This window comes from Microtus pennsylvanicus, chromosome 18 (assembly GCF_037038515.1).
Source record: "Microtus pennsylvanicus isolate mMicPen1 chromosome 18, mMicPen1.hap1, whole genome shotgun sequence".
Lineage (NCBI taxonomy): Eukaryota > Metazoa > Chordata > Mammalia > Rodentia > Cricetidae > Microtus > Microtus pennsylvanicus.
Genome location: NC_134596.1, coordinates 29888478 through 29900501, shown reverse-complemented (window position 1 = coordinate 29900501; position 12024 = coordinate 29888478). Strand labels below are relative to the sequence as shown.

The following is a 12024-nucleotide window of genomic DNA, read 5'->3' as shown; positions in this document are numbered from 1 at the left end:
CCCCTGCACACCTCACACGTACAGCCCAGCTGAAGGGCTACTCCCTCCTCACCCCTGCACACCCTCACAGTACAGCCCAGCTGATGGCACCTCCCTCCTCACCCCTGCACACCCTCACAGTACAGCCTTCTAGAAAGGAGGAAATATTTGCTCTCAAGGCTCCCCTGGGTTCCAATCTACCAACAGGATCTAGATTTTAATTTGTTCTTTAATAATGTAGCAGAATCTGGGAAAAATTGATCTCACAGAATGTGATATATACCTGTATTTTAATCTCTAGTAATTTAAATATTGACAATACAGATTTTCTTTATTATAACAGTAGTACTAATTGAAAGTCAATATCCCAAGTAGGACTGAAAGTTCAAGGTCAGCCTAGGCAAACCAGTGAAACTGTCTCGAAATAAAAAGTAAAGATGGGGCTGGGGTAAGCAGATCTGCCTAGCACGTGTGAGGCCCTAGATCCCATCCCCACTATCAACAACCGAGACGTCAATAGCTCAAGGGATAGATTGCCACAACCAAATCTCTGGATCCTAATGACCATGTGTGGAAAGCTTTGTCCCAGCCTGTGGCGTCAGTGGGGTTTAGAGGTAGGGCCTATGGGGTTCTCGAAAGGGGCAAACCAGCCCCAGCCTCTTCCCTTATCCCCTTTCACTTTCAAACCACCACCAGGTGAACAGGTTCCTGCCACATGCTCCTTTCATAATTCAGACTTGCCAGACGCTCAAAGCAATGGTGCCAACCACGACAGAGGTCCCGAGACCACGCCCCTCAGCTGCCTGTTGTCCTTGTGAATTTCCTCAGGATACTGAATACCAACACACACAGATTTTAAAAGTCAAGTGGAACAAAAAAAATTTGAAAAAAATGAAAGCATAAAAATGTTATGAACAAAGTATAGCACTTTTATTAGAATTCAGAATTAGTGCCGCCGCTAGCCTTCAGGCTGAAAGGTCATTCCTGTCTTCTTTAGCACTCTCAAGACTGACATTTTGGTTGGGCACACACCTACAGTCCCCAGCTAATCAGGGGTCTAAGGTGTGGGGACTGCTTGAGCCTAAGAGAGCCAGGTCAACTTAAGAAACGAAAAATCCCACTCTTAAAAACCATAAAAAAAAAAAAAGCTGACATTTCTTTACTCTTCACCATAAGGTCGTGTATTTTCCTTGAGGTTTACAAAAGGAAATTCCACCCTTCTCTGTTAAACACTTAAAGATGCCTTTCCCAAATGGTTCCAAGAACCCAAAACCTATTCTCAAAGCAACGGCACGGGGGCATTTATATGCTAGATGCTGCACATCCTCTAGTACCCCAAAACACATGCCAGAAAACTCTTAGGTCCCCATTTATATGCTAGATGCCGCACACCCTCTAGCACCCCAAAACACATGCCAGAAAATGCTTAGGTCCCCAGCAAGCTGTTCTCAAAAGGACCCAATCTGATGTGCTCAAAATCAACACATTTTAAAGTGAGCACCAATTTCCAGTGTGTACCCCCAGTTTTAGCTCAGCTTTTATATAAGCTTCTTTGAAACTTGTGTCCTAAACATAATTCGCTCTCCCTTTGCAATTGACATAGGAACAGACACACACGGGAACGATAAAACCCTGCCATCGTTGGCCTCTCCATCTTGTCTGTTGGAGACAGCACTAGGCTGCCCAGACTGGCCTGGGAAGTCAGGCCTCCCCATCTCACACTGCTCTGCTTCACCGCGTACCCAGCATTCCTTCCCCATCAGCGTTTCTGCTGCGCTTACAGCGGAGCTGCCATTAATTTCCCATTCTGGTCTCAGGCTCTCCCTCTGGCCACTCACAACTCTGCAAGGGGCCAGGGTGAACATTTAAGCTTTTTTGTTTTGTTTTTTCGAGACAGGGTTTCTCTGTAGCTTTGGAGTCCGTCCTGGAACTAGCTCTTGTAGACCAGGCTGGCCTCGAACTCACAGAAATCCGCCTGCCTCTGCCTCCCGAGTGCCGCACTTAAGCTTTTAATTAATCCAAAATTGAAGTGATTTTTCTCAAGGTCATGAACCTTTAAAGACAGGACTGGAAACCAAGGCATGCTTAATGCTGTGTGCTATAATAGACTATTTGAAATTAATTTTATTCAACATTTTTTTCTGACTCACCCTTAAATTATCCTTTATATTTTCGTGTTATTTCCTGTCTTATGAAGCAAAAACATTCCTTTTATTTCTTCCTTATTTTAAGTGCATGGGTTGGGGGGTGCCTGATAATTACTGGTTAAAAAAAAACTACCTATCACATGGGTTACTCATACTCAATGAAAAAAAATATTCATGTTAAAAGGACTTTTAAAAAAAAAAGGTCATATTTACATAATAGCACTGGCCTGAGAAGGGCACATGGAAAAGTCTTACTTTATGTTAAAGTCATTACTGTGAAAACCTAATATATTAGAACCTTTTTCATAACAGTTATCCAAGAGGATAGCTGCAGTGATATTTCATTGGTATCACACTAGTCAGCCATACAGACCAGGCAGTGGTGGCACACACCTTTAATCCCAGTGACCACACTAGTTAACCATAGAGGCCGGGTGGTGGCAGTGCACACCTTTAATCCCAGCACTAGAGAGGAATATAGAGGGATGAGACAGGAACTCGCTCTTTCAGTCTGAAGATTTTACAGAGATTAAGCTCTCTAGTGGCTGGCTGCTTTGCTTTCCTGATCTTCAGGTTGAAACCCGTATGTATCTGTGTTTTTATTATTCGTGCTACAGATGGCTCTTCCAGAAGAGGGACTTGGAGAAGATACATTCAGATCACAGAGAACCTGGGAAAGTCCATCTCAAGTGGCTGAGAGAAAAGGTAAACTTAGAAAGTTAACTCTTATTCAATACATATAAAGCACAGCACAATAAAAAGTCAGTTAGGCCATTACCATGTAAATAAATGGGCTGTCAAAACATAAGAGCTGCATACATCTTATGCAGTTTATTCATTCCTTCACAGTTTACACATATAATATACTGAATTAGTCTTTTAAAATTTTCACTTGAGCTGGGCAGCGGTAGCTCACACCTTTAATCCTGGCACTCAGGAAGAAGGGGCAGGTGGATCTGTGAGTTTGAGGCCAGTCTGAGCTACAGAGAAAGTTTCAGAACAGGCTTCAAAGTGACAGAGAAACCCTGTCTTGAAAAAAAAATTACTTGAATAAATCTATTGTAATCGTAAAGTATTTCAAGAATTCTAAAAGAAGTGACAGCCTCATTGCAGCTGTAAAGCATCAAAGGGAAGCATTTCAAAGTGAAAATAACCGTATAAAATGAAGTTTTCCCCCTTTTTGCTTTTTCTCTTTGTTCTTTTAGAGTGCCCGCCACCCAGCTCCCAAATAAATCCACACGGAGTCTTATTACTACAAATTCCCAGTCTTAGCTGGGCTTGTTTCTTGCCAGCTTTTAACTTAAAATTATCCCACCTACCTTTTGCCTCTGGGTTTTTCCTTTTCTTCCTTCCGTCTATCTCACACTATCACTCTGTGGCTGGTCCCTTCTTCTCTTCCTTCCGTCTATCTCACACTATCACTCTGTGGCTGGCCCCTTCTTCTCTTCCTTCCGTCTATCTCACACTATCACTCTGTGGCTGGCCCCTTCTTCTCTTCCTTCCGTCTATCTCACACTATCACTCTGTGGCTGGCCCCTTCTTCTCTTCCTTCCGTCTATCTCACACTATCACTCTGTGGCTGGCCCCTTCTTCTCTTCCTTCCGTCTATCTCACACTATCACTCTGTGGCTGGCCCCTTCTTCTCTTCCTTCCGTCTATCTCACACTATCACTCTGTGGCTGGTCCCTTCTTCTCTTCCTTCCGTCTATCTTACACTATCACTCTGTGGCTGGCCCCTTCTTCTCTTCCTTCTATCTTACACTATTACTCTGTGGCTGGCCCCTTCTTCTCTTCTTTCCGTCTATCTCACACTATCACTCTGTGGCTGGCCCCTTCTTCTCTTCCTTCTATCTTACACTATTACTCTGTGGCTGGCCCCTTCTTTTCTTCCTTCCGTCTATCTCACACTATCACTCTGTGGCTGGCCCCTTCTTTTCTTCCTTCTGTCTATCTCACACTATCACTCTGTGGCTGGCCCCTTCTTTCCTCGACTGATCTCTCCCAGACATCTCTCTCTCTCTTATTCTCTCTTCCTGCCAGCCCCGCCTATCCTTTCTCCTGCCTTGCTATTTATTTATTCAGCTCTTTATTAGACCAATCAAGTGTTTTAGACAGGCAAGGTAGCGTTTAACTTCAGAGTTAAACAAATGCAACATAAAAGAATACAACACATCTTTGTATCATTAAACAAATGTAACACCTTAAAATGATATTCTACAACACACATAAAATACCAAAATAGTCAAAATGTAGCAATGAGTATTGTTTTTTTAGAGAACATCCCTTTCTTCCCTACTGCAAGTTTGCAAAAGTCTTGGAGCACACATAATATTCAGTGCTACAATCCCACCAGTTCAGGAGGATGAGCTGAAAGAGTAAGGACAGACACCAAACTGCTTCAGGAGCGGATTCACGTTTATTTACCTCTCAATTGCTGCTACTATGTACAATACACGATAAATAATCACAGGTGTTTTTCACAGACTGACTGTCCTCACTCTAGGAAACGTCCAAGGTGAGCACATCTGGAACTCTTCTATAAAGTAATAGCCAGCATTTCCTATTTAAAATTTATGTGTTAAAGATAGAACTCCTAGAGATCAAATAAGGAAAACATACCAAACTCAAAACACTATTAAATCATAAAACAAACAGTATTTAAGATAAAGCCAAACAATATAATCCACACTTTATTCCCACCAATTGTCACACCTCTAGCAAGATCAATTTATTTTCAAGTCAAGTTCTAAACAATTAACAACCCATTCTGTAAAATAGAATGAAAAACTATGACCAAAAGAAGACAAACGAACATTTACCACATTATCAAAATGAACGGCCTTTTGTTAAAGCCGCATCGTTTCTGTCAGTAGTAACCATATGGAGGCCGTTGGTTGGGGCCATACTGTCCGTACTGCTGATGGTAGTAAGGCTCTTGTCTCTGCTGTGGGTAGTTGTTACCCCATGACCGTCCATGCCACTGATTTGATCGATTGTCACTTGGCCATCCTCGTCTGTTATCCCGACCTCTAAACTGTCTGTTATCTTGCAGCCTACCAAAAGAAAAACAAAACATTAACTTTCCTTTAAAAAACCACAAAGACATCAATCCCAGGGTATCTGAGTTCTCCCTGAATACAGGGTAACGGAGGGTGGAGCCATATGTCTGGGGCCGTCACAGCACTTGTCCCATCTCCTAAGACGTAAGCTACTCTCCCAGCATCACACTGGCACCTCTTACTGTCAGGGGCGGGGTAACAGGTCCAGGTATCGTCACACTGACAACCACTAAAATGCTAAAACCAGGCCGCTTCTTTATTGAATTATTACATAATTTTCCGTTTCAGTTTAGAAACTTTATAAATTAATCAAAGGACTACCTTTAAGAAATCAAGTACAAAACTACAGTTCTATTAAGTATATTTGTAAATATTAGTTTGAGACAGGGTCTCATTGGATAGTCCAGGCTGGCCTAGAACTCATGCACCTATTACCTCAACCTCTCAAATGCTGAAAGTGTGGCTTGCATCACTATGCCTGGCTTAGCCAGGACACTATAAGCAAGTACTTAGAGTGCTTATCATGCTCCAGGCACGGATACAGGGCTGTGGGCGAACCATGTTGCTACTTTCACCAGCTTCATGGGCAAGCATATTAAAGCTGCCTTCTCCCAGACAGCCCTCTGCATTTATCCTCCGGAAATAACACATACCAGTTGCCTCTATTTCTCTGGTTACCGCCACCTCTGCTATTCCACTCCTCAACAATTGGAGGGGACTCAGGGGGACGTTTCAAGTATTCCTGGTACTCTTTGTCGTCTTGTGTGAATCTGTTTGCAAACATCTCTTCAAAATTTGGAATCTCTTCAGAAGTATCGCTCATCTTGAAATTCTGTACAATTTTTAAGATCTGTAAGAATAAAAAAAATAGCACTATTTTATTAGCTTATGAAAAACCAGGAAGTGAACAATTTTGGACAGAGTATTGTAGCACAAATTCTAATGTCTTAATAAAAACCCAGAATCAGATATTAAGGAGTGGAAGAAGGCTGAAGGAGCAGAGAAGCAGAGCAGCCAGCTGCCATACTTTTTACCTCTATCGAGTCCTCAAACCGAATGGGCAAGATCCCGTCTCCACCTCCCTAGTGCTGGGATTAAAGGCATGAGCCTTCAAATGCTGGGATCAAAGGTGAGAACCTTCACCACTGGGTTCTGTTTCTCTTTTAGACTGGTTCGATCTCTTGTAGCCCAGTGTGGCCTTGAACTCCTCATCTTCCTGCTTCCTCCACCTAGTGCTGGGATTAAAGGTGTATGCCACCACTGCCTGGTTAACTAGTGGCTAGTCCACCCTCGGATCTTCAGGCAAGCTTTATTTGTCAGAACACAAAATACCACACAACAGAGGTCAGAAGAGGGTATCAAAGCCCTCAGAACTAAGTTTCCAGAAGGATGTTTTCTTACACACTCTGTATAAGAGTCAGCTCTCAACCACTGAGCCATTTCTCCAGCCCCCAGTAGAAAATGAAACAGCACTGCAAATGACTGAGAATTAACTGTAAGATGAGAAATTAGAATTTTTAAGAAGCTTGAGTAATCGAATCAGTAGCTGTAATCTCAGCACTCAGGAGCCTGAAACAGAAGGAGTTCAAGTTTGAGTCCAACTTGGTTACAAAGTAAAACTCTGTCTTTTGCCAGGTGGTGGTGGTGCATGCCTTTAATCCCAGCAGAGGCAGAGGCAGGCAGATCTCTAAATTGGAGGCCAGCCTGGTCTATACAATAGCCAGCCTGGTCCTCCCAAGAGCTGAGCACACAAGCCGGTTATTCAATACAATATAAGATCAGCTCTGAAAAACATATACATATAAGCAACATTGTGCAAACAGGTTTGAGCAGGTTGTGTATGTATATGTGTGTGTGTATACATATATATCTCACATATATAGTATACATGTCCATAACTAAAGAGGCCATGGATTTGAAAGAGAGCAAGCAGAATACATGGGAAGGAAAAATGTAATTATAATTCCAAAAAATATAGATAATAAAGAAAATTAAGCAAATACGGCTTCAGGGTTTAAAGGAAACCTCAAAGGTTGGGGGAGCGGCTGGAGAGATAGCTCAGTAGTCAAGAGCACTCACTATTCATTCAAAGGACACAGATCAGATCCCAGTACCCACACCGGGCAGCTTACAACTGCCTGTAATTCTAGCTCCAGGGGATCCGACGCCCACTTCTGGCCTCTGTAGATACACATATACACATTAAAAAAAAAAAAAAAAGATGTGGGCAGACGGGGCGAACACATACACGCGTCAGTTTAAGGGGACTGGATTAAAAGGACTCTAGAATCTCAGCGCTAACAGCCCAAAGAGGAAACTCGCTCTTCAACTGAGGGGGACAAGAGGAGACAAGGCTCATCGTCTGGCCCTTCAACTTCAAAAGCAACAGGCACAGAGGTCAGAACACGCGCGCGGCTCCTTCCAGAAGCGCCTTAAAGAGCCGCCCCGCGGGCAGAGAGGCTCAGACGAGGAGCGACCGCCGCGCCTCCACGTCCTCCCGGCTGCAGCCTACCCGGTCCCTCCGCCGCCCCGACCGGAAGCGCCACCCTCCGAGGGCTGTGCTCACCCTTCCGCGGGACGCCCTGGAGAGGCCTCGGTCGTCTACACAGCAGCACCCAGAACGGCTCTCCAAGGTAACCAAACGCGCAGGGATCCCTCACTACCCCACTTCCACTTCCGGAATGCAAAAGCCGAAGTCGCCTATCAAATCTCGCGACGTCTAGAGGTAGCCGGATTTGGGGTTCCGTCCGGCCACGCCCCTCGCGTTCGAACCGCGGCGCGGCGGGAGGGTGGCGGCGCGGGGTCGAGCGGCGTCGGGGAGGTGGGCCGTGCTGGCTTGTCGCTGCCGGACCGCCTGCCAGTCCTTCCGAAGGGTTAAAGGCGTCGCCGTGTATTAAAATCTCCTGGCCTGGCAGTCGCTGACTCACGGGGACCGGGCGGGAAGGCGGCTCGCGACCCCGGCATCTGTGGAGACCGGAAGCGAAGCTGGATGGCGGGGGGTGACGAGCGGACTCTACTGCACCGCTTGAGCGGCACCGACTCGCTCCCGAGCAAGCCTCGGCAGTAAGGTTCCTGCGGCAGCCCTCCGCCTCTCCACTGTCGGCGCTCCGTTTCTCCCCCCACCATCTGGGCGGCTTCTTCTAAGAGAGTTCACCAGTGTGGAAACGCTCACTAGCCCGGGTGTAACTTGACCTTTTTTTCAGATTGCTTCCCGGGCAGTCCACTCTTCTCGGGAATACAGTTGACTTGGAAAAGTTCAGTGTCTGAATTGGAGACCTTTTCTTCCCACGCCTCAATCAGACGTCGCAGTCTGTTGTTTGTCCCTGCAGTGTCTCCGACATCTATCCACTCCTTGGGTACCCATTGCCCGCACCTCGTCAAAGTTCTCACCCCGTGAACAGTGTCAAGGCAGCATTTTTTTTTCTTGTTGATGCCCCTCTTCCTAAAGCATTCCCCGCCCCGCCCCCAGCATATGTTCCTCATAACTGCTAGAGCTATATTCAAGCACAGCTAGGGTGCGAGATATTCAACAGCCCCTTGCTGTCCCGGTCCAAAATATTAATTTGGTTTCAAAGTTCTATTTTCTGACGTTTCCCTTTCATTCTCTCGCCCATGGTAAACCAGACCATATGCAGAACTTAATAAGTTATTCATTCATTGCATTTCTTTAGATTACCAGTGCCCCCTTAACGCTTGGAATACTTATCATTCCCCTACAAATACAACACACACACACACACACACACACGCACACACCTCCTGATGTTGACAATTTATAACCATTCTCTAAGACTTCACAGTGTGGCGTCACCATCTGGAAATAAGTTTTACCTCTACTGGGTTCCATAATACTTTCTGAACTTTATGTGTTATTGCTGCTTCCTGACTCTGGGCTACAGCTATGCATACATACCTTGAATTTGCTTGTACACCTGACAGTATATAACGTTGTGCTTCTCCTAAAGTAAGCACTGAGTACATACTTGTGATGAACAGTGGAGCTATGAATAATCCAGGCTCTCTCTCTCTCTCTCTCTCTCTCTCTCTCTCTCTCTCTCTCTCTCTCTCTCTCTCTCTCTCTGTGTGTGTGTGTGTGTGTGTGTGTGTAAATCTTGGTGTCCAGTAGGAAGAGATACCATAATCAAGGTGACAGAAATGGAATGTCCTTGCTAACTGAGTAGGTGACAGAAGAACACTAGGAAACAGAGAAAATTCCACTTCTTTGAGTCTGGGAAATTGTCATTGAGAAGGAATTTCAGTTTCATTTCATCAAAGTGTAAGAGGAGCACAGATTTATGTGTGGTTATGCCCCCGAGTAATCCCAGCCCTCAGGAGGTGGAGGAGAGAGGATGACGAGTTTAAGGCCATCATCAGCTACATGAGAATCTATTTTTTTAAAAAAATTAATTAGCCAGCTGGTGATTCATATGCCTTTAATTCCAACAGTTGGGAAGCCAGCCTGGTCTACAGGAAAGCCAAGGCTACACAAAGAAACCCTGTCTCAAAACCCCAAATATATATATTTTATGTGCAATGGTGCTTTGCTTACATGTATGAGGGTGTCCAGTCCCCTGGAGCTGGACTTACAGATGGTTGTGAGGTGCCACATGGTTGCTGGGAATTGAACCCAGGTCTTCTGGAAGAGCAGCTAGTGCTCTTGTTGAGACAGCCTGGAGACTCTGTCTTAGGAAAAAAATCCCTAGTTTAATAGTTCATTATAAAAATAACAATGTGTGGTAATCACTATATAAAAGAATCACTTGTTTATAAATAGAATCTTATCTTTATCAATTTCTTGTACTGATTAACAAAAGGCAAAGTCATCGGGGAAACCAACCCACTATACTCCCCTTTTCACAGCATTTGGTGCAGGGTTCCGAAAGCTCCCGTAAAATGGGGGCATTTATAAAAATAAAAGGTAGATGCCACAGTGAATGCTCATACTGTCAATAAATGAGAACTTTCCCCGGAAACAATCAGCCCAGACCTGGTGGCGAACTGTAATCCCAGTACTTGGAAGGTGGAGGTATTGTGGATCAGGAGTTCAAGGTCAGTTTCTGCTACACAGGAAGTTTAAGGACAGGCTGGGCTACAAGAAACCCCATCTTTAAAGAAAAAGGAAAAAAATCATTCCTGGGGTCAATGACATGGCACAGTGGATAAAAGCATTTGCCACTCGGGTACCCTGAGTCCATGCTCTGTGTATCATCATTCCAGCAAAGCAGCAGATATTCTGGGAACCAAGGTTTGGAAATGGTCCCTGTCCAGAGCGTCCTGCTGAGGACAGAGCAGACGCAGGACTTGGGTCCAGGTCGGGTCCCTGTGGTCCCGCCAGTCATTTTGCTATTAAATTCTAATTTCTCTGTCAGGGATCTTTTCTGAATGCCTTATCTCATCAAATCAAGGATGTTATGTCTTATAAGGCACAGTTAAAACACTGCCCATTAATGTTTTTGTAATACACTACAACGCTAATGGAAGGTCTATCATTACAGTTTCAGGAATCCCAAAGTGTTTACACACATTTATACCCAAGTATATTCAAGTATAAATATGTACACATCTTCAATAGAATTCAGTAAACCACTAGACTTGAGGCAAAATATTTCTTATAAATGTTGTAAAATACAAATATCTCTGACTCCTTTAGAAGATTAACTTCGGGGGCTGGAGAGATGGCTCAGAGGTTAAGAGCATTGTCTGCTCTTCCAAAGGTCCTGAGTTCAATTTCCAGCAACCATGTGGTGGCTCACGACCATCTGTAATGGGGTCTGGTGCCCTCTTCTGGCCTGCAGGTATACACACAGACAGAACATTGCATACATAATAAATAAATAAATAAATAAATAACATTTTTTTAAAAAAGATTAACTTCATCATAAAAAGATAAATTTTAAATGTGACTATTAGGGACCTACAGTTAGCACAGAACTCTTTTTAAAAAAATCTCTGTCTGGGCTGGAAAGATGGTTCAGCAGCCAAGAATGCTTACTGCTTTTGCAGAGACCCTGGATTCAGTTCCCAGCACCTAACCCTGACAGGGCCACTCACTGTGTGCCAAACATTCAAGCACATGAGTCTACGGGAGCCATTCCTGCTCAAACTACCACAGCATAAATAGCAAATGAAAATATAAAATATTTAAATTATTTCTTATCTGTTGTAGTAAGCCATATTATAAGAGTCCATTAAAAGCAGAGTTTAGCCAGGCACGGTAGCCCGTGCATGTAATCTCAGCCTTTGGAGAACTGCCCCAAGTTTGAGGCCACCCTGGTTTGGCCTCTGCTACAAGTGAGGTTTTTATTTTTATTTATTTTTTTGGGGGGGGGTAAGTCTAGGCTATAGAGCAAAGCATTTTTAAAAAGACACATTTAAATTTTTAAAAATTATGTATGTGTCTGTGAGCCTGCATGTGTACACTGTGCATGTGTAGGGAACTTGGAGGCCAGAAGAGGGTGTTGGAGTTACACGTGTGTGCAGCCTTGTGAGTGCCAGTAACCAAACCCAGTTCCGCTGAAAGAGTGGTAACTATGTAGCATAGTTTAAATATACCCCATTTTAAAATGCTTTTTTTCCTATAAAAATGATGGAAAGCAATAAAAATTCCTCTTCTGCATTATAGACAAATGTTCTCTGTTAGTGACAACACAGCCATCAGTCTCTGGAGACTCAGACCATCCACATCTCATCAGAGCACTCTCAATGCAGCTTCTTTTTTAAAGGTAACTGTAAAATTTTTGAGATTGTAATTAAATCCTTTCCTCCATTCAACTCCTCCCATCCATCCCCCTTGCTCTCTTTCAAATTCATGGCCTTTTTCCTTCCTTTGTTGTTACACC

The 12024-nt window shown here is 44.0% G+C and overlaps 1 protein-coding gene across 2 annotated transcripts; it reads right to left on the bottom strand.

The window, feature by feature from the left end:
- Positions 1 to 4523: 4523 nt before the first annotated feature.
- Positions 4524 to 7888, bottom strand: Ramac (RNA guanine-7 methyltransferase activating subunit). 2 transcript variants are annotated; one of them, XM_075952735.1, is made up of 3 exons: positions 7752 to 7888; positions 5839 to 6035; positions 4524 to 5179 (listed from the first exon to the last, which is right to left on the bottom strand). In XM_075952735.1, the coding sequence occupies exons 2-3, from the start codon at positions 6006 to 6008 to the stop codon at positions 4993 to 4995; spliced, it is 357 nt and encodes a 118-aa protein (XP_075808850.1). In that variant the 5' UTR covers positions 6009 to 6035; positions 7752 to 7888; the 3' UTR covers positions 4524 to 4992. The 2 variants fall into 2 exon arrangements, with proteins under 2 accessions (XP_075808850.1, XP_075808851.1); XM_075952736.1 differs by lacking the exon at positions 7752 to 7888 and adding an exon at positions 7265 to 7387.
- Positions 7889 to 12024: the final 4136 nt, after the last annotated feature.